The following is a 20,105-nucleotide window of genomic DNA, read 5'->3' on the forward strand; positions in this document are numbered from 1 at the left end:
TACCCTTGAAAGAGGAAAGGGTCCATTCACTACCCTAAACACCATAAGTGCCAAAACGCTCCCCCATAAGAAAAAGCTCTAATATCGAGATTTTTAAAAGACTGGTTAAAGATGTAGTACAAAACAAAGAATACCATGCATGAGGATGACACAATATAACTAATGTCATTGCCAAGGCATTAAAATAACTTGAACTTGAAGGGAATAAGGCTAAAGTCATCCTTGATTCCAACAAATATAAAAACAATTGTGCATGGACATATTCGCAGACCACTCCACATATCAGAAACTAGGAGAAAATTTCACAAAACAGTTTGCCACTGAATTGTAAAGCTTCTGATGAATGCATTCAATGATAATTATTTTGCTATAAATGAACTGAGGTTCCTGTTTCCTGAGTTTCCGGTAGTGGCCACACATTTTACACACTAACGAAGATTCACAAAGGACTAAATCCTCTCAATTACGACCAATAGTGTCTGGCGTTAATAATCTGAGCAAGAATATTGAAATATACATAGATAATAATAATAATTATAATCTTTATTTATATAGCGCCAACATATTATGAGGTACTTCGGCTGTTTGTGTCTATTCAACCATCGTATATAAGGAATACCTCAGATTTGCTTCTAAGATAAGAGGACGGGCTCTTGAATGAGGGGATGATTTTTGCATCGATTGAAGTGGAAAAATTACACAGCTCCAACCACCATGGTCTGGATATGGAAGCTGTATCCACCTTCTTAAAAACAAGGCATACTCATATGTTTTTACATAATACCCTCATCCTGGAACTATTGCAATTTAACCTCACGAGAAACAATTTTCTGTTCATTGGACGCTACTACAATCCAGCTTAGGGGCACCACGATGGGGAGCCCTTGTCCTCCCATATATTCCAATCTGTTCCTGGGCTGTGGGAGAACTCATTATTCTTTTAGGAGTACTATAGCCATTGGCATGCGTCGATAAGTCTGTGGCTAAGTTTTATTGACAATGTTTTTGTTCTTTGGCTGGGGGCAGAGTCTATATTAAAAGAATTTAAACAACAATGATATATGATTGAAATTCACCTCGGAATGTAATAGGCACTGTTTGGCCTTCTTGGATCTCTCAATCACAAGGGGATTTAATGGCCAAATTAAGATGAATAGTTTTAGAATAGTGATGTCAGCAAACAGTCTCCTGAGGTTGGAGAGCTCCTTTCCATATACCCTAAAGAAAGGGATACCAAATGGACAATACCTCTGCCTTTGGTTAAATTGTTCTAGTACCAAAGTGTTTTTGACACAGGCTAATTACCTGTGAAATCCTTCTTGGGATAAAGGCCATCCAGAAAAAGTACTTAGGAATGTCTTCAAAGTGGCAATCAATTGCAAATGCAGTGAATTCTTGTTCCAAAAGAGAAAGGAAGATGTAGGAAGGTGTATCCAGATAATTGGGGTATATGATGAAGCCCATTACGAGGTCCATAACACCCTTAAGAAATACTGGGGTGGGTATCCTTTTAGAGAATGAGGACTTAGTATCTATCCTTGGTGTGTGACCTCAGATAACATTCCAAAAATTTCAGAACTTCAGGGACAGACTAGTAAATACTCACTTAGTATCAACACCTACACATGAATCTTGGTTATCATGAAAACCCTTGGGTACAGAAAGACTCCATATCAGTATTGAAAACCCTTAGAAGCTCGTCAACAGGGGAGGTTTACGTAACCAGAAATTGTATAAACTGTAAGTCAGTGTAGTTTATTTGGCGAAGTGCAAAAGACTATGTTGGAAAAAATAAAAACATGAGTTTAAACGTATAGTCAGGGGACTTTATAATGATACCTCCACTATAGAGACACCCCGAACGCCCGACGTGTACATAAAGCTGACCACAGGTCTATTTGTTTTTGGCGAATACAATTGTCATTACCTAAAATGACATGTGTAAAATTGGATTAGCATATTTTACATATCCAATGGTGCTGGATCTATCACCTGAAATCCATTTCACCACATTGTTTAAATTAGCACCTCCATTTCAGTTGTTTCCTATTAAATTCAATTGTTCTGACATAGATAAATATAAGTTCCTGTACAGATACAGTATATTAACTGGTTCTATGTGCCCACTTGTTCAATTTATACCATTGGATGTACATAAATGTAAATTTAAATTGTTGTACCTGCTCCTATACTTTTTAGTTTTGGTAGTAATAGGTCATGGGAATACTATATGACCAAAAGGGATAGAATGTAGCTGTCACTGGAATACATTCTGATGATAATTGCTGAATAATAGTCATCAATAATAATGGGAGTGTCATGTCCGTGGCTGCGGGCCGTCAAGTTTACTCTCCCCCTGCCAGCCACAGCCATGGGTTGGCGAGCGCTGGCCCCAGACTCCTCCTCAGGAGACGCCAGCGTTCACTTCCACTCACCTCGGCCAGATCCCGTAGGATCTTAAAGGGGCAGCGCCCATCGGACTTTAATTAAGTATCAGCCCATGAGTGCCCTGGATTATAAGAGGGGTTCAGCCCTTGCTTCTATGCCTGAGCGTTGTTGTCGTACCGTAAGTTTGTCTATGCGATGGTCTCCTAGTGTGTACCTGTTAGCTGTATCCCATGCTATCCTGGTCATGTGCCGTGCTGAGCCAGAGTCGTGCTGTGCTGTATACCACGCCTGTCCTGCTTCACCACGCCTGACGTTTGCCTGCTGCCTAGTCCCAGCCGAGCCTGCCTTGCTACTGTCCGAGCTGCCACAGGTACCCTATACGAACTATAGACTTTAACCTGCACCCTGTTGACCAGCTGCCATACCGCCAAGGCGGTACGGCCTAGTGGGTCCACAAACCCTACGTGATAGGGCCCTGTTCACATATTTCCTTCGGAAGAGCAGAACAAGGGAAAAGCTGGAAGCAGCAGTTCCGTTGCACAATGGATACTGCCGCGGGCAAAGAAACCCATTAACTAATTCCTATGTGTAGAAATTTTTCCCTTCCCTTTCCCATTCCTTGGTTGAACTTGATGGACATGTGTCTTTTTTCAACCGTACTAACTATGTAACTATGTAACTTCAATGGGCTCCATCGGCCTTCCATCAGGGTGTCCGTTGTTTTACCAGAAAAAATAGCGCAACATGCAGCACTATTGTTTCGGGTAATTTCTGCCGGGTCTGCGATGGAGGCCCCTAACGGAGCCTCCAACGCAGATGTGAACAGTGCCTAATAGTACCAGTGACGTTTATCATTTTACCATCGATTATCAACTATATGACATGTTTGCTATTGCGGTAAGATATTTATTATTTACTGGCGATCTCTTGCAGAATCACAGATCACAGAATTACAGACTGTTGTATAATAAGGAATCTAGTCCCTAAGGACATTCACTTTTTGGCTTTACGAATACTCACCATAAATCTCTGTGTTTATTGACAATATGGTGGTTTTGGCGTTATGCAATTTTCAAATATTCAGGTTCAATGACATATGTCCCCATTTGACGTATGGTTCTCCTTATTAAAGGTTTACTGTAAATGTATTCTCGTATACACAATTTTTTGCTATGTCTAATGTAAATTTCTCTTCCATACTTTCTATTTTTAGGCATGACAAGACCAGATACTAATAGCTTGCTACAATACACTATATTGTAAAGATATTAACCATCGGCTATCTGCTCCTAATGTAGCGAATTAGCATCATCTCTATGCCACCTGGCGAAACAAATCATTCATCCCAGTCATTTAAGATGCACAGAATGGTCCCTAAGGAAACTTGACGCTATCCCACTTTAGAGGCAGTCTCTGTGAGTCCCGTCTTAATTGATAGGTGGTACATTGGCCGCTTGAATTTGTAAAGAAAGAGGTAAGTAAATGCCGCCACTAAAGTTTGATTGGTTACTCGTTCTCTAGCCATAGCCAAGGACGTTGGTTTTGATGTATATATTATGATCACTCTGAACACTGAACTGCCGTTTTGATCCCATCCTGTTATTATGCCACTCTATGTTTTTGACGAGCAGAGTATAACCTGGTAAAATGCATAGAAGACTGAGCGTTCTTTGAATAGGGATACTGTGAGAATTAGGGCTAGGTTCCAGTGTGGTATAAGGGGATGCTCTTCTCAGGGCAGGTGCTCTGCTGAATGAACCAATGTTAGGAGCGACCATTAGATTGATAGGGCTTGTGTACATAGCTGCAACTGCATGATATTGTCCAATCACATATACCTTCCATTGAGTGATTGGATGCTACCTAGTCCTGCATAGTTTTAAGGTTACTAACAGTGACATTATATATGAAATTGCTTTTATGATATTCATCTTTGATTTGAGACATTTTTAGTTTGTTAAAGAGAAACTGTATGTTCAAAAAACTTTTGATAAACCAAAGAGACATACCAAAAGTTTTAATCGGTGGGGTCCGGGTGCTGAGACCCCTACCGTTGCTAACAACGAAGGTGCAGAAGCATTCAGCTGAACAAGCCGCATCTTCGACTGTGAATGGCGCACCTTTACAGGATGAAGACGGCTTACCAGGAACATCTATGAGTTATTTAGAAAAACGGTTATTGTGCACACTCCTGCACTATATGGGTATGTTCACACGGCTTATTTTCGGACGTTTTTCGGGAAACAGGTGTTCTGTTCCGACGGGGCGTTTTTTTATGCGGCCGTTTTGAAAAACGGCTCCATAAAAAAACACCTGTGAAAAAGAGGTGCATGTCACTTCTAGAGCCGTTTTTGGAGCCGTTTTCCATTGACTCTATAGAAAAACAGCTCCAAAAACGGCTGAAAAAAACACAGCGAAAAATGCTAGTTAATTTAAAAACGTCTGAAAATCAGGAGCTGTGTTCCATAAAAAACTTCTGCTTCCGAAATAAGTAGTGTAAACATACCCTAATAGTTTTTCAGTGACAGTAGAGGTACGATTTAAGTCTATTTTACACTTTAAATAATCAGCTCATTATTTTGGCTTACTCATTTATCTATCAAAATTTCTGATATGTCTCTATGGGTATGTTCACACGCAAACTCAGAAACATCTTAAAATACGGAGCTTTTTTCAAGGGAAAACAGCTCCTGATTTTCAGACGTTTTTTTAAGCCACTCGCGTTTTTCGCTTCATTGTTCGCTGCGTTTCTTACAGAAGTTTTTGGAGCTGTTTTCAATAAAGTCTATGAAAAACGGCTCCAAAAACGTCCCAAGAAGTGACCTGCACTTCTTTTTTCGTGACCGATTTTTTACACGGCCGTTTTAAAATGGGCAGATGTTTGGAGGCGTTCTGTTTTTGATTTTTCAACAGTTTTTCGGGCCTTTACGGCCCGAAAAACGGGCAAAAATACCCTATGACATATGAAAAAAAAATTGAAAGTGTAAGCAAATGGAAGCTAAAGAGGCTCTGTCACTAGTTTATAAATGCCCTATCCCCTACTAATCTGCTAGGCGTTGTAATGTAGATAACAACAGTGGTTTTTATTTTGAAAAACGATCATTTTTGAGCAAGTTATAAACAATTTTAGATTTATGCAAATTAGTTTCTTAATGCCCAGCTGGGCGTTTTTTTTTACTTTTGGCCAAGTGGGCATTGTAAAGAGAAGTGTATGACGCTGACCAATCAGCAACATACACTTCTCTCCATTCATGTCCAGCTGTACTCACAGCACAACGTGATCTCGCGAGATCACGCTGTGCTGTCACATACACCCACAGTAATTTTACAGAAGTGTCTTGAGAGTGAATGGACATTGCCTCCAGCCAGGATGCGATGTCTATTCACACTCTCGACACTTCGGTAAAGTTACTGTGGGAGTATGTGACAGCACAGCGTGATTTCGCGAGATCACGCTGTGCTGTCATTCATGTCCATCTGCGCTCACAGCACAGTGTGATCTCGCAAGAGATCCCACAGAAACTTTACCGAAGTGTCGGGAGTGTGAATATACATCGCATCCTGGCTGGAGGCAATGTCCATTCACTCTCAAGACACTTCTATAAATTTACTCTGGGAGTATGTGACAGCACAGCGTGATCTCGCGAGATCATGCTGTGCTGTGAATACAAATGGACATGAATGGAGAGAAGTGTATGACGCTGATTGGTCAGCGTCATACACTTCTCTTTACAACGCCCACTTGGTCAAAAGTAAAAAAATGCCCAGTTGGACATTAAGAAACTAATTAGCACAAATCTAAAATTGTTCATAAATTGCTTAAAAATGATTGTTTTTCAAAATAAAAACCACTGTTGTTATTTACATTACAGCACCTATCATATTAGGTAGGAGATAGGGCACCTAATGTTGTGACAGAGCCTATTTAAGTTTTAACTTATGCCATCCTTTATTATTATGGTCTCGATTTAGAATACAATAGCAGAATTTACTACATTATATTCTCACTCAGTTCTGGACTACTGAGAGACTTTTGTTTGATATACAGTGAAGGAAATAAGTATTTGATCCAGTGCTGATTTTGTAAGTTTGCCCACTGTCAAAGACATGAACAGTCTAGAATTTTTAGGCTAGGTTAATCTTACCAGTGAGAGATAGATTATACAAAAAAAAAAACAGAAAATCACACAGTCAAAATTATATATATATTTATTTGCATTGTGCACAGAGAAATAAGTATTTGATCCCTTTGGCAAACAAGACTTAATACTTGGTGGCAAAACCCTTGTTGGCAAGCACAGCAGTCAGACGTTTTTTGTAGTTGATGATGAGGTTTGCACACATGTTAGATGGAATTTTGGCCCACTCCTCTTTGCAGATCATCTGTAAACCATTAAGATTTTGAGGCTGTCGCTTGGCAACTCGGATCTTCAGCTCCCTCCATAAGTTTTCGATGGGATTAAGGTCTGGAGACTGGCTAGGCCACTCCATGACCTTAATGTGCTTCTTTTTGAGCCACTCCTTTGTTGCCTTGGCTGTATGTTTCGGGTCATTGTCGTGCTGGAAGACCCAGCCACGAGCCATTTTTAATGTCCTGGTGGAGGGAAGGAGGTTGTCACTCAGGATTTGACGGTACATGGCTCCATCCATTCTCCCATTGATGCGGTGAAGTAGTCCTGTGCCCTTAGCAGAGAAACACCCCCAAAACATAATGTTTCCACCTCCATGCTTGACAGTGGGGACGGTGTTCTTTGGGTCATAGGCAGCATTTCTCTTCCTCCAAACATGGCGAGTTGAGTTAATGCCAAAGAGCTCAATTTTAGTCTCATCTGACCACAGCACCTTCTTCCAAACACTCTCAGAATCATCCAGATGTTCATTTGCAAACTTCAGACGGGCCTGTACATGTGCCTTCTTGAGCAGGGGGACCTTGCGGGCACTTCAGGATTTTAATCCATTACGGCGTAATGTGTTACCAATGGTTTTCTTGGTGACTGTGGTCCCAGCTGCCTTGAGATCATTAACAAGTTCCCCCGTGTAGTTTTCGGCTGAGCGCTCACCTTCCTCAGGATCAAGGATACCCCACGAGGTGAGATTTTGCATGGAGCCCCAGATCGATGTCGATTGACAGTCATTTTGTATGTCTTCCATTTTCTTACTATTGCCCCAACAGTTGTCTCCTTCTCACCCAGCGTCTTACTTATGGTTTTGTAGCCCATTCCAGCCTTGTGCAGGTCTATAATCTTGTCCCTGACATCCTTAGAAAGCTATTTGGTCTTGCCCATGTTGTAGAGTTTAGAGTCAGACTGATTAATTGAGTCTGTGGACAGGAGTCTTTTATACAGGTGACCATTTAAGACAGCTGTCTTTAATGCAGGCACCAAGTTGATTTGGAGCGTGTAACTGGTCTGGAGGAGGCTGAACTCTTAATGGTTGGTAGGGGATCAAATACTTATTTCTTTGTGCACAATGCAAATAAATATGTATAATTTTGACTATGTGATTTCCTTTTTTTTTTTTTATGTAATCTATCTCTCACTGGTAAAATTAACCTAGCCTAAAAATTCTAGACTGTTCATGTCTTTGACAGTGGGCAAACTTACAAAATCAGCAAGGGATCAAATACTTATTTCCTTCACTGTACATGACTTCAGGTGTGGCTTACTTCACTTAGTCTAAGGCACCAGACAATCGGGCAACAGGTTTCTGAGATGTATATCTGGTACTGGTGGCTACATAGGAAGAGCTGGGTACTATTTAATTACAATGTACTAATGATGGTGAAGAAATACTTAAGAAACATTATTGATATTGATATTGTATGCAAAGTGAAAAGGCAAAAAGTTTGGAGAGATTGTTTATTGATTTTTTTTTAAATATTTTCTGTTTGTTATACCTTTCACTTGCAATATGCAATATATTATTGAATACTGCACTGAAAACAAATTTTATAATGGAATAGATGATGTTGATTCAACATTGTTTGTAACATGTTTCATGATTGTTTATTTGTTACACTTTTGTGCTATTGAAAATCCCAATAAAATCCATCAAAGTATAAATAAAATGTAAAAAGCTGACAAAATTAATTTTCACAATTATAGTTTTTAACCCCTTCACTACAAAGGACGTATGCAATATGTCATGACTTGCTGCGACTAGAATATAAAGGCTAGAACCTAGATCTGGGAGTTATATTAAAGCCCAGATTCCTAGCTTTTAAATGACTTCAGACATCTAGGTGCAATATTCGGGGAGCAACACTCATTTGATGAGGGGGTGTAGGATAAAAACGTTGCTTCCTGTTTTTTGTGTGTAAGGGCTGGATGGGAGGAGAAAAGCTGCAAGTGACAGTAACAAGAAAGATCACAGCCTCTTACGGTCAACTCCCCCCTGTCCATCCTTCCAGTGACCCCAGAGAAGTGATACAGGAACTTCTCCTCATAAAACCACCTCCCTTAGAAATCAGACAGGATATGTATTTTCTGATTTTAACTTTTTTTTTCTTGTTCTTTTTCTACCAAATGAGTGTGAAGGTGAGCAGTTGTGCACATAATAAGACCATTTGTTGATTGCGTGACTCCGATGTTTATTGGTATCTAGATAGTGGATATTTCTAATCTGCTCTCTTCTGGTGAATATGTGAAGATACGTGCATGTAGACATAAGCATACGTGGCATGTATGAACAATGCACATCTTGTACTTTTATTTTTAGGCGTTGTGTGACTCTTTTTTGTGTCAGACATTTTAGCCACAGACATTAATTTTTATATACAATACTTTGAAGCAAAATTGTATGAATTCAACTATGAATGAAAAATACTGTAGTGGGTTGGAATTTCACAATATGCCAGGTGTCTACTTTCAGAAAATGTATGGATATGAGGGTATAATATGTTTGTTTTTTTTTACATTTTATCATTTAGGTTTCATTTGTGTATGTCAAAAGTGTGAAAATGGTGGCAGCATAAGAGTTAAACCCATAACTTAATTGAGCTAGCAGTTTTAGAATCACATATATACATAGTTAATTATGCATCGCTTTTACACATTGCCAATATATGGAAACAAACCTTGATAAATAGCTTTAAATCCCGGTGAGCCAATGCTGTCATCTGATTGCAAGTGGAGCCACATTTGGTTGCTCATGCTGACAATGAGATCTGGTACACTAGAACCTGTAAGACTGGACAAGGCATAACAATGTATAGGTAAAAATAGGATTTGCTGCTATAGTATTTCCTGTTATTAATAAAATAACAAAATAATACACCAAACTCTGTATGTTGCAGTTATATTGCATCTTAAATCGAAATGTTTTTTAACCAGCAGAGATTATAATGCATATCCCCACATTCACTGAAAAACTATAATAGTGCAGGAGTGTGCACAATAATCATTTTTCTAAATGACTTGTATTACTGTTTCTGCTTCTAAGTACAGCAAAGACTGTGTATAGTTCTGCTATCTCCATGGTTCCCATATGCAGAACAGCCGCCAGCGATGTAGGATCACATTACATTCTACAGCGCTTCCGGTTGTTCTGCATATGGGACACACAATAGGGCAGATGTACTAATGTAGTCTAAGATTTAGACAGTTTAAAATAAAGACAAGGCAGTCAGTAAATGCACCAAATTATCACAGTGGTTAATGCTATGTGAAAAATTTGGAGCATCTTACTTGACCTGCTAGATACTTTTCTCTTCTTTCGCAGCTTTGAGTTGGCTTGGTTTGCAACAGATTATTTTTGGCACATGACAGTGCATCTTAAGCCATGCCCCCTTTTCAGTTACGCCACACCCCTTTTTAAGAACACTTTTAAAAACTGTCTAGTAGGATGCAAACATCTGGTTAAACAAGAAGTGTGCCAAACTGCGCCAAGATGAGCCTGATTTTGGCACAATTTACAACACATTGGAGCTGCAGACACATTAGTGCATCTGGCCCAATGTTATTTAATTAGGTCTAGCACTGCAAACTATGGAAGTTTGCCAAAGGTTACACCATAGGGAAGCAGGGGATATCAGCCTGTTTTGTTATAGGAAGAGTAAAGTCCCTTTTACACCAGCCGATAATCGACCGATGCAGCGAGCGCCGGTCAACGAGACATCGTTGATCGGTTCTCGTTTGCTCCTGTTACACGGAGCTATGGATGGGGACGAGCTGTCTTTACTCCGATTGCTCATCCCCATACATTATCATCATGTCAGCAGCACGTCTCCCTGTTTACACCCAAAGATGTGCTGTCGACAACGATAATATTTTACTTTTTTAAAACGGTACGACCAGCAGATGATTGAGCATTTGCTCGTTCATCTGCTGATCGCTGTCCTCTTTACACAGGGTAATTATCGACAATGAGCGTTCTATGAACGCTCGTCTGCCCGATAATTGACCAGTGTAAAACCACCTTAAGAGGATGAGATTGTTATTACTACCCCAATATCCTCATAATACAAGGCATGCCATTGCCTGTTTATATCAAGTGTGCAATGACCCTTATCAAGGACTTGCCTGATAGAATAAAGGGAGGTTTTCAAATGATGAATTTACTAATCTAGTTAGATTCTAGCAGAATAAAAAGAATAAAATAATGGAAACAATACATGTGAAAAATAGGACATATGCGAAGATGTTTATACAGTTTAGTGAATCATTAAAAAAAAAAGAAAAGAAGCTAAGTTAATTTTAAAGTGACTGTCACAATCCTACTTTGAAAGAGTTAGAATTAATCATAATTTACATATCTTTTGGGGTATTTGGTGACAAATATTCTGTTGCATTGTTTTTCTAGAAAATGTGATTAAAAATAAATGAATCTCAGGCCTTCTGCACACTGTTTTATCGCTCTGTACAACCTTTGAATTAGTTTATGGTGCCCTACAGCACCTCAATATGCATAATGATTTCAGTTCTTTGCCACATTAGTAGAATTAAGTTGTCACAATGATAGCTTGGTTTAGGCAATCACATTGTACTATTAATGAACTATCAAACAGATTGTAGACTCAAAGGGGTTAAAAAAAAACACAAGAACTGAATTTTCATGACTGATCTTCTTTAACAGAACACTCCAGTAAAACATGACACACTGTATTATGCCTAGTGCAATGCCTGGGAGAGTGGTGCATGACTTCAAAGAGAACCAAAAATAGAAGTTATGCACTGCCCCATTAGATAGAACACATTGTATCAGTGTTTTCTAGAGTGCACTGTTTACCTTTAACTTCTGTGAGCTGTAATAGAATTGACATGACATAGAGACTTAAATTAAAAATGTGTCAACTCACTTCTATTAATGCTGGACAAATGGACACAGATGTAACTGTAACCATTACGATAATACACGAAAACATACTCCATTGCATTGAAAAAAGTTATATATATATATATATATATATATATATATATATAAAATGAGAATAAGAGTAAAGCAGCACAGCGACAGCAGTGGGTGCAGGCCTCCTAGGTTGAGGCTAGGAACCCTTGTTAATGAAATCCCCAAAAAATATGAAGAGGCAGCACTCCAAGGAAATTGGTGAAAAAAAGTGGTGTGTTTATTTACCCTAGGCACCCCAGACCTGCCTGGGGTGAATAAACACACCACATTTTTTTCACCAATTTCCTTGGAGTGCTGCCTCTTCATTTTTTTAAATGATCGCCTCCATGCCACGCCGCATTGATACAGTAGTTCATGCAAAAAAAAGCCCACGACCGAGTATTGAGTGCATATTCTGTACATACTATTGAGTAGGCCAACATTTCGGTGTTAAAAATAATTTTTGAAATTGGGCTTATATAATATTCTAATTTTATGAGAGACTACATTTTTGGTTTTCATTAACTGTTACCATAACCATCAACATTAAAAGAAAAAAATGCAGGAAATAGATCACTCTGTGTGTAATGAATCTATATAATATGAGTTTCACTTTTTGAATTGAATTACTGAAATAAATTAACTTTTTGATGATATTCTAAGCCTTTGAGAAGAACTAGTGTGTATATATATATATATATATAAATATATATATATATATATATATATATATATATATATATATATATATATATATTTATTATTTTTCAGTGAACATGATGACTCATTTGTTATATATATATATATATATAAAAAAAAGCATTACTTACACATATAATACAGATCGCGTGTCTCCAACTTTTCCACCATCTCCTACAGTTAAGGTATCATATCCTCTCTCTAGCTCAAATACTTCAAATGAAATCTTGATAACCTGTTGAAATATAAGTACAATGTTACATAGTAAGTAACGTTTCATTGCATAGCATATACGTAAATGTGACATTTTCATAACTCAGAATACTGTGTCAAAACAATATGCTGCAGACCACCTAAGAAAGCATTTCTTGGAATGCTCATGGACTAAAGTATGTTGGCATAACCTTTTGTTTGTAGAAGACTATTCGTACCATGTAAAATAGGAATGTTTTTAAAAAAAAATACAATTAATGAAGAAAACATTGATATCTGTACATTTATGTCATCCCTTTACAGTGAAAATGAATGCAACTTCCAAACCTAATGTAAGGAATGACATCAAGAGGTAGAATTTGTTAGGAAAGATAAATGTGTTGCTGTGTTAACATAATTACCATAATTTAACAAAAAATGTTAACATTGTTTGGTTAAATTATGGGAATAAACATACAATGCATAAATGTACTATAACAATGTAAAGCAATTCATTATGTATAAAGAAAATGACCTCACCCATAAATGATCCCTGCAACAAATTTAACCTAATTGGTATAATACTACAGTATCTTATTTATTTAACTTTATGGTAGGAACTAATAAATCATCAGTCTATTGAGAAAAGGGTACATACTAAGTTATACAATAAAGATACAATGGCCTACTTGGTCTAATTTGTTTCCTAACCCCTTCTCGATGTCCGCTGTATATATACGGGACAGTTGACAAGGTATTCCCGCAAACTGCCATACAATTGTGGCGGGGTGTAGGTGTGGCCTTAGAAGCTGAGCCAGCGCCAACACCAGCAGGTGTCAGATGTATACTACAGCTGACACTCTGCTGTACCCTCTGGGATCGGTGATAGCCCCTGCTGTTTAACCCGTTAGATGCCGTGGCGAATAGCGACTGCGGCTTCCAAGTTGTTAGAACGCCCTGGCAACCCCATGATGCGATGGTAGGGTGTGGATAGTTGCTATGGCAACTGGGGCCTAACACTGGCCTCCTGGTCTGCCATCTATGGAAGCCTATTGGTCTCTGATGAAGCAGGGCCTAATAAGCTGCCTGTCGGTGTAAAACAGACAGGCATAATACACTGTAATACATAAGTACTTCAGTGCATTATGCTAGCGATCGGAAAGTTGGATCTTTAACTCTCATAAGTGGAATTTAAAAAGTAAAAAAATAAGTTAAAACAGACAAGTTTTCAATTTCAAAAATCATAACACCTTTTTTTTTCAATAATAACAGTTTTATTATTAGAAAATATAACAACATTTAATAAACTGTACATAATGTGTATCACTGCATCCACGAAAAAAAGAACTATAAAACTATCATGTTATTTATTTAAACATTGCCAGAATTGTTGTTTTTGAGCCACCTCGCCAGGCAAAAAAGGAATAAAAAGCGACCATAAAGTGGCATGTACCCCAAAATGATACCAGTAAAAATGAAAGCCCATCCTGCAAAAAACAAACCCTCACACGGCTTTGTTGATAGAAAAAGATTATGGCACTCAGCATGTGGCGACAAAAAAAAGTATTAACAAAAAAAAGTGATCTTATTGTGCAAAAGCTGCAAATAAAAAACGAAACTATATAAATGTGGTATCACCATAATCGTATCGACCCGCAGAATAAAGTTAGCATGTCATTTATGGTGCACCATGAAAGCCATAAAAAAAAAGAATAAAAAACAATGCCAGGATGAACACTGTAAAAAAACGTTGAATGTACCCCAAAACGCTGCCAATAAAAACTACAGCTTGCCACGGAAAAAACAAACCCATACACGGCTGCGTTGATGGAAAAATAATAATGTGATAACCTAGTAAGGCGGGGATGAAACAACATCCCAAAGTGCAGGCCAGAGGGGAACATCCCTTCACTCTAAAAAAATGGTTATCAAGGCCCTAATATTTGGGAACCAGGAAGAGGAGGGCCCAAGCATGTCTGCTGGAAGTGGGGATGCCCGTATTATACCAGAGACACACTTTCTCAGCAAAGTAACCTAAACTGCAAAAAAAAGAAGGGACCTTAAAAATGCAGAGTATATTCAAAAAGTGGGATAAGAATGGACACCATTTATCAGTGCGACACTTTACGCACAGGCCATTTATCCATTCATTTTATTATTTGTTTACCTAATTTTTATACCACCATATTATGCCCTGATGTACTCAAGTTTACATATGTGCCCACATTATAAATTAAAATATTTGTAAAATCCCAAACAAAACTACAACCAAGCAAAATCTGTGCTCTAAAAGCAAATTGGCGCTCCTTCACTTCTAAGCCTTGCACTGTGCCCTAACAGCAGTTTACGTCCACATTTATGGGATTTCCATACCCAGAAGAACCCGCTCAACACTTTATGGGGTGAGTGTCTCCCATGGCACAATCTAGGCACAACATATTGTGCACTGAATTGGCATATCAGTGGAAAAATGACAATTTTCCCTTTGTACCATCTGCTGCGTTTTAGTTTCTAGAAACGTCTGTGGGATCAAAATCGTAATTACACTCCTTTATAAATGCCTTTAGGGGTACAGTTTCCAAAATGTCACTTCTTGGTGGTTTTAGATCCTCTGCAATTTTTGGCCAATGCTGTGTAATCACCATTTTATGCCTCAAATGCGCATGATGCTCTTTCACTCCTGAGCCCTGTCGTATGTCCAGGCAAATTCGGGCCAAGTGTACGATGTTTCCAAAATCATGACACACATGACAATAATTCTAGAGCTCTCCTTTCCCACTGTCACAAGCTGGGCACAACATTTTGGTCACTGAAATGACACATCTATGGAAAAATTGCCCTTATCAATTTGCAACGTTCACAGTGCACTAATTTCTAGAAAAAAAGCTGTGGTGTTAAAATAGTCACTTCACCCCTAGATGAATGCATTGAGGGGTGTAGTTTTTAAAATGAAGTTACTTCTCAGGGGGTTTCCACTGTACTGATTCCTCAGGGACTCTGGAAATGCCTAAGGCGCCCAGAAACTAAACCAGCAAAACTTGCCCTACAAAATTGAAATGGCACTCCTTCCATTCTGTGCCCAGCTATGTGCCCAAACAGCAGTTTATGACCACATATGGGGTTTTACTGTACTCGGTAGAAATTGCGTAATAAATTGTGGATTGATTTTTCTTCTGTATTTCTAGTGAAGAATATTTTTATTTAGCTGAATCTATGTATAATTGGAAAAAAAATAATTTTTCAATTTCAAGGTCCCAATTCTAGTAAAAAAATGAAACACCTGTGGCGTAAAAATGCTCACTAGTCCCTTAGATGAAATCCTTGAAGGGTTTAGATCCAAATTGTATTTTGCTGTGTTTCTTATGTTTTGGCACTTCAAGGTGTCTGCAAACCGATGTGGTGCCTGGAAAACGTCCTAATAAAAAGAAGACCCCAACGTTTTCGAGGCCCGTGTTTGAGTCAATTAGTGCACTAAGACCACATATTTCTAAAAACTGCATAATCAGGGTAATAAATATTGAGTGGCATTTCTCTTTTAACACCTGTTGTGTTACAGGAAAAAAAATTATTGAAATTTGGTATCTGCAAAAAAAAAAATCTAATTTTTACATCTCCCCTCCACTTTGCCTTAATTCCTGTGAAATACCTAAAGGGTTAACAAACTTTCTAAATGCTGTTTTTAATACTTTGAGGGGTCCAGTTTTTAATGTGGGGTTATTTATGGGGGTTTTTAATATATAGGCCCCTCAAAGCCACTTCATAACTGAAATGGTCCCTAAAAAATTCTGTTTTGGAAATTGCTGCTAAACTTCTAAGATTTTTAACGTACCTAAAAAAAGGAAGCTCGAAAAATGATGAAAACATAAGGTAGACATATGGTAAATGTTAATTATTAACAATTTTGTGAGGTATGATTGTCTTTCGTTCATTCCGAGAATTTTTTTTTTTTTAAATGCACATTTTTCTAAATTTGTGGTACATTTTGGTGTTTTTGACAAATAAACACAATGTTTCAACCAAAATTTACCAGTAACATAAAGTACAATGCGCTATGAAAAAACGATCTTAGAATGACTCGGATAAGTTAAAGCATTACTAAGTTATTGCCACATAAATTGACATGTCAAATTTGAAAATGGGGCTCGGTCAGAAAGGACAAAACTTTCTGTGGTGGTAAGGGGTTAAGCAATGATTGATCTTTGGAATTCTAATAAATGTGATACCAATTAATGAAGGATTTCTTTTCAAGGAAACATTACTAATGCCAGCCGAGTAGCTGCACTTCCTTGACTGTAATGTTTCACTGTATAAGCAAGCCGAGAGTTTCAATGATTATGTCATATCTGAAGCTCTGTAATGTTAGTACTGCCAGTTGAAGTCCCTCTGGCATTAAAAAATCATGTTGATAATGAAAGAAGTGAACTTTTCATTTTTTTATGATCTAAAGATAAATCCCATAAGGCATAAAAAAGATCTCCATTTGCTTTCTTAGGCTCCGTTCACATCTGCTTCCGTTATTCTATTCTGTCAGAAAAACAGATTAACGGGAAAAAAGGGAAATGCTGGATCCATTACATGATGGAAACCAACGGTACCCATCATATTTTTCGTAAGCATGCCGCGCTATTTTGTCCAGAAAAAAGCCTGAATCTGTGACAGAGGATCCTGATGTAGCCTCCGATTCAGATGGAAACAAAACCTTAATTAAATAAATGTACTTTAATTTAAAACAAACCTTTTTTGTGTGTATATTTTCTTTTGCTGTGATATTAATTTATCTTATATTAAAACCTAATAAAGTTCTGTCTAGAACTTTCCCTCCCTTAGGCTGGGTTCCTAATCTCTGCAACATTTACAGTAGCAGCAAAGTGGGTGAAATTTAAAAAATCTCATGCCTACGCTGTGGAAAAAAACCGCAGCATGAACGTTAATAAATTGACCTGCGGTGCGGAAATTAAATCCGCAGTATGTAAATTCATGCTGCATCCTGGGATGACATTGCTTCCCATGCGACCTCTGCAGCCAATCACAGGCTGAAGCGGCGGTTACATGGGATGAAACGCCATCCCAGGAGGCTGGCCTGGATGACGTCATAGGGCCGACCTCCTGGGATGACGTTTTCAAAGGAAAACAGCACCTGATTTTCAGACGTTTTTTAAGCAACTGGCGTTATTTGCAGCGTTTTTTATGGCCGCCATTGGAGCAGTTTTTCAAGTGAAAACGGCTCCAAAAACGGCTCAAGAAGTGACTAGCACTTCTTTTTTACGGGGTGTTTTTTTACGCAAATTTTGTAAAAGCGGCGCGTAAAAAAACGCACTGTAGGAACGGAACGCCATTTTTTTCATTGAAATTAATGGGCAGATGTTTGGAGGCGTCCAGCCTCCATTGTTACCTGCTTCTTATACACTAAGGCTCTGTTCACAACTGCACTCTCTTTTCCATTTTTCTGCTTCATCATGGCATGACGGAAACCAACGGTATCCGAGAGAACCCATTGACTTTAATGGTTCCGTCAAGTTTACATCATTGTTTCCTCATTTTGCCGGACAAAATAGCGCAGCAATTTAGTCTACCGAATGTGACGGAATCTGCGACGGAGACTCCTAATGGGGCTTCTGATACAAATTTGAATTTGTTGGAAAACTGTGCTATTATTGTGCTTTACAGTGAAAGTTTATCTACTTATTTTTATTGTATTGTTTTTTATTTTGTTATTTATTTTATTTTTATTTTGTTTTGTAAGGCTCTGTTCACATCTGCATCCAGGTCTCTGTTTCTACCGGAAACTAGGACACAGTGCCAGATCCATCGTAGTACTGATACCACTGACACCTGACGAACCTCATTAACTTATAATGGTATCCGTCACTCTACGTTGAACAAATGGAAAGGGAAGGGGAAGAATTGGAAAAAAGAAGAGCAAGTAGCATCAAAATCAACTGATCTATTGAATTGAATTATTGAAATTCAGTATTAAAATTGCCAGCTTAGAGAGGTATAGTATATCTGTCAGGGATGGGGTGAGCGGTCCCTCATTAAAGTACACCCCATATAGTTGATAATCTTATCATACATAGGTTGAATGGGTCTATCAACTATATGGGGTGTACTTTAATGAGGGACTGTTCACTCCAGCACCGACCACAGTTCCATATCCAATAAACATCCAATGATAGGCAGCACTCCAATGTCAAGGTGAAAAAATAGCTTTAATAGTCCTCGTGCGACGTTTCGGCTCTGTGCAATGAGCATTTCTTGAGAAAGGCTCATTGCACAGAGCCGAAACGTCGCACGAGGGCTATTAAAGCAATTTTTTCACCTTGACATTGGAGTGCTGCCTATCATTGGATTTTATATATATATATATATATATATATATATATATATATATATATATATATAACAGCATAGGACATAGTAACGGCACCAGGACATCAAGGTAGATGAAAAACAGGGTCGATTTATTCACCTCAAACACAGCAACGTTTCGGTTCAAGAGGAACCTTTCTCAAGCTATAGCTTGAGAAAGGTTCCTGTTGAACCGAAACGTTGCTGTGTTTGAGGTGAATAAATCCACCCTGTTTTTCATTTACCTTGAAGTCCTGGTGCCGTTACTACGTCCTATGCTGTTCTCTATCTAAAAAGAAGGGGAATTGATTCATCCCCTGGTGACGAGCACATGGCCTGATTTTCTGGATCTGTGGAGTGCTGTGTTCACTTGCTCTTGTTCTGTGTATATATATATATATATATATATATATATATATATATACACTACCGTTCAAAAGTTTGGGGTCACCCAGACAATTTTGTGTTTTCCATGAAAACTCACACTTATATTTTTCAAATGAGTTGCAAAATGACTAGAAAATATAGTCAAGACATTGACAAGGTTAGAAATTATGATTTTTATTTAAAATAATAATTTTCTCCTTCAAACTTTGCTTTCGTCAAAGAATGCTCCTTTTGCAGCAATTACAGCATTACAGACCTTTGGCATTCTAGCTGTTAATTTGCTGAGGTAATCGGGAGAAATTTCACCCCATGCTTCCAGAAGCCCCTCCCACAAGTTGAATTGGCTTGATGGGCCCTTCTTGCGTACCATACGGTCAAGCTGCTCCCACAACAGCTCTATGTGGTTGAGATCTGGTGACTGCTCTGGCCACTCCATTACAGATAGAATACCAGCTGCCTGCTTCTTCCCTAAATAGTTATTGCATAATTTGGAGGTGTGCTTTGGGTCATTGTCCTGTTGTAGGATGAAATTGGCTCCAATCAAGCGCTGTCCACAGGGTATGGCATGGCGTTGCAAAATGGAGTGATAGCCTTCCTTATTCAAAATCCCTTTTACCTTGTACAAATCTCCCACTTTATCAGCACCAAAGCAACCCCAGACCATCACATTACCTCCACCATGCTTGACAGATGGCGTCAGGCACTCTTCCAGGATCTTGTCAGTTGTTCTGTGTCTCACAAATGTTCTTCTGTGTGATCCAAACCCC

The 20,105-nt window shown here is 38.4% G+C and overlaps 1 protein-coding gene across 1 annotated transcript in view; it reads right to left on the reverse strand.

Moving 5' to 3' along the window:
• CSMD1 (CUB and Sushi multiple domains 1) overlaps positions 1 to 20,105 on the reverse strand; it is a 1,675,903-nt gene that overhangs the window by 497,472 nt on the left and 1,158,326 nt on the right. The window contains exons 11-12 of the mRNA XM_075861938.1: positions 12,543 to 12,646; positions 9,464 to 9,576 (exon numbers count right to left, since the gene is read on the reverse strand). Of these exons, the coding sequence (XP_075718053.1) occupies positions 9,464 to 9,576; positions 12,543 to 12,646 (217 nt within the window). The remainder of the gene's footprint in view (positions 1 to 9,463; positions 9,577 to 12,542; positions 12,647 to 20,105) is intronic.

This window comes from Rhinoderma darwinii, chromosome 4 (assembly GCF_050947455.1).
Source record: "Rhinoderma darwinii isolate aRhiDar2 chromosome 4, aRhiDar2.hap1, whole genome shotgun sequence".
Taxonomy (NCBI): Eukaryota; Metazoa; Chordata; class Amphibia; order Anura; family Rhinodermatidae; genus Rhinoderma; species Rhinoderma darwinii.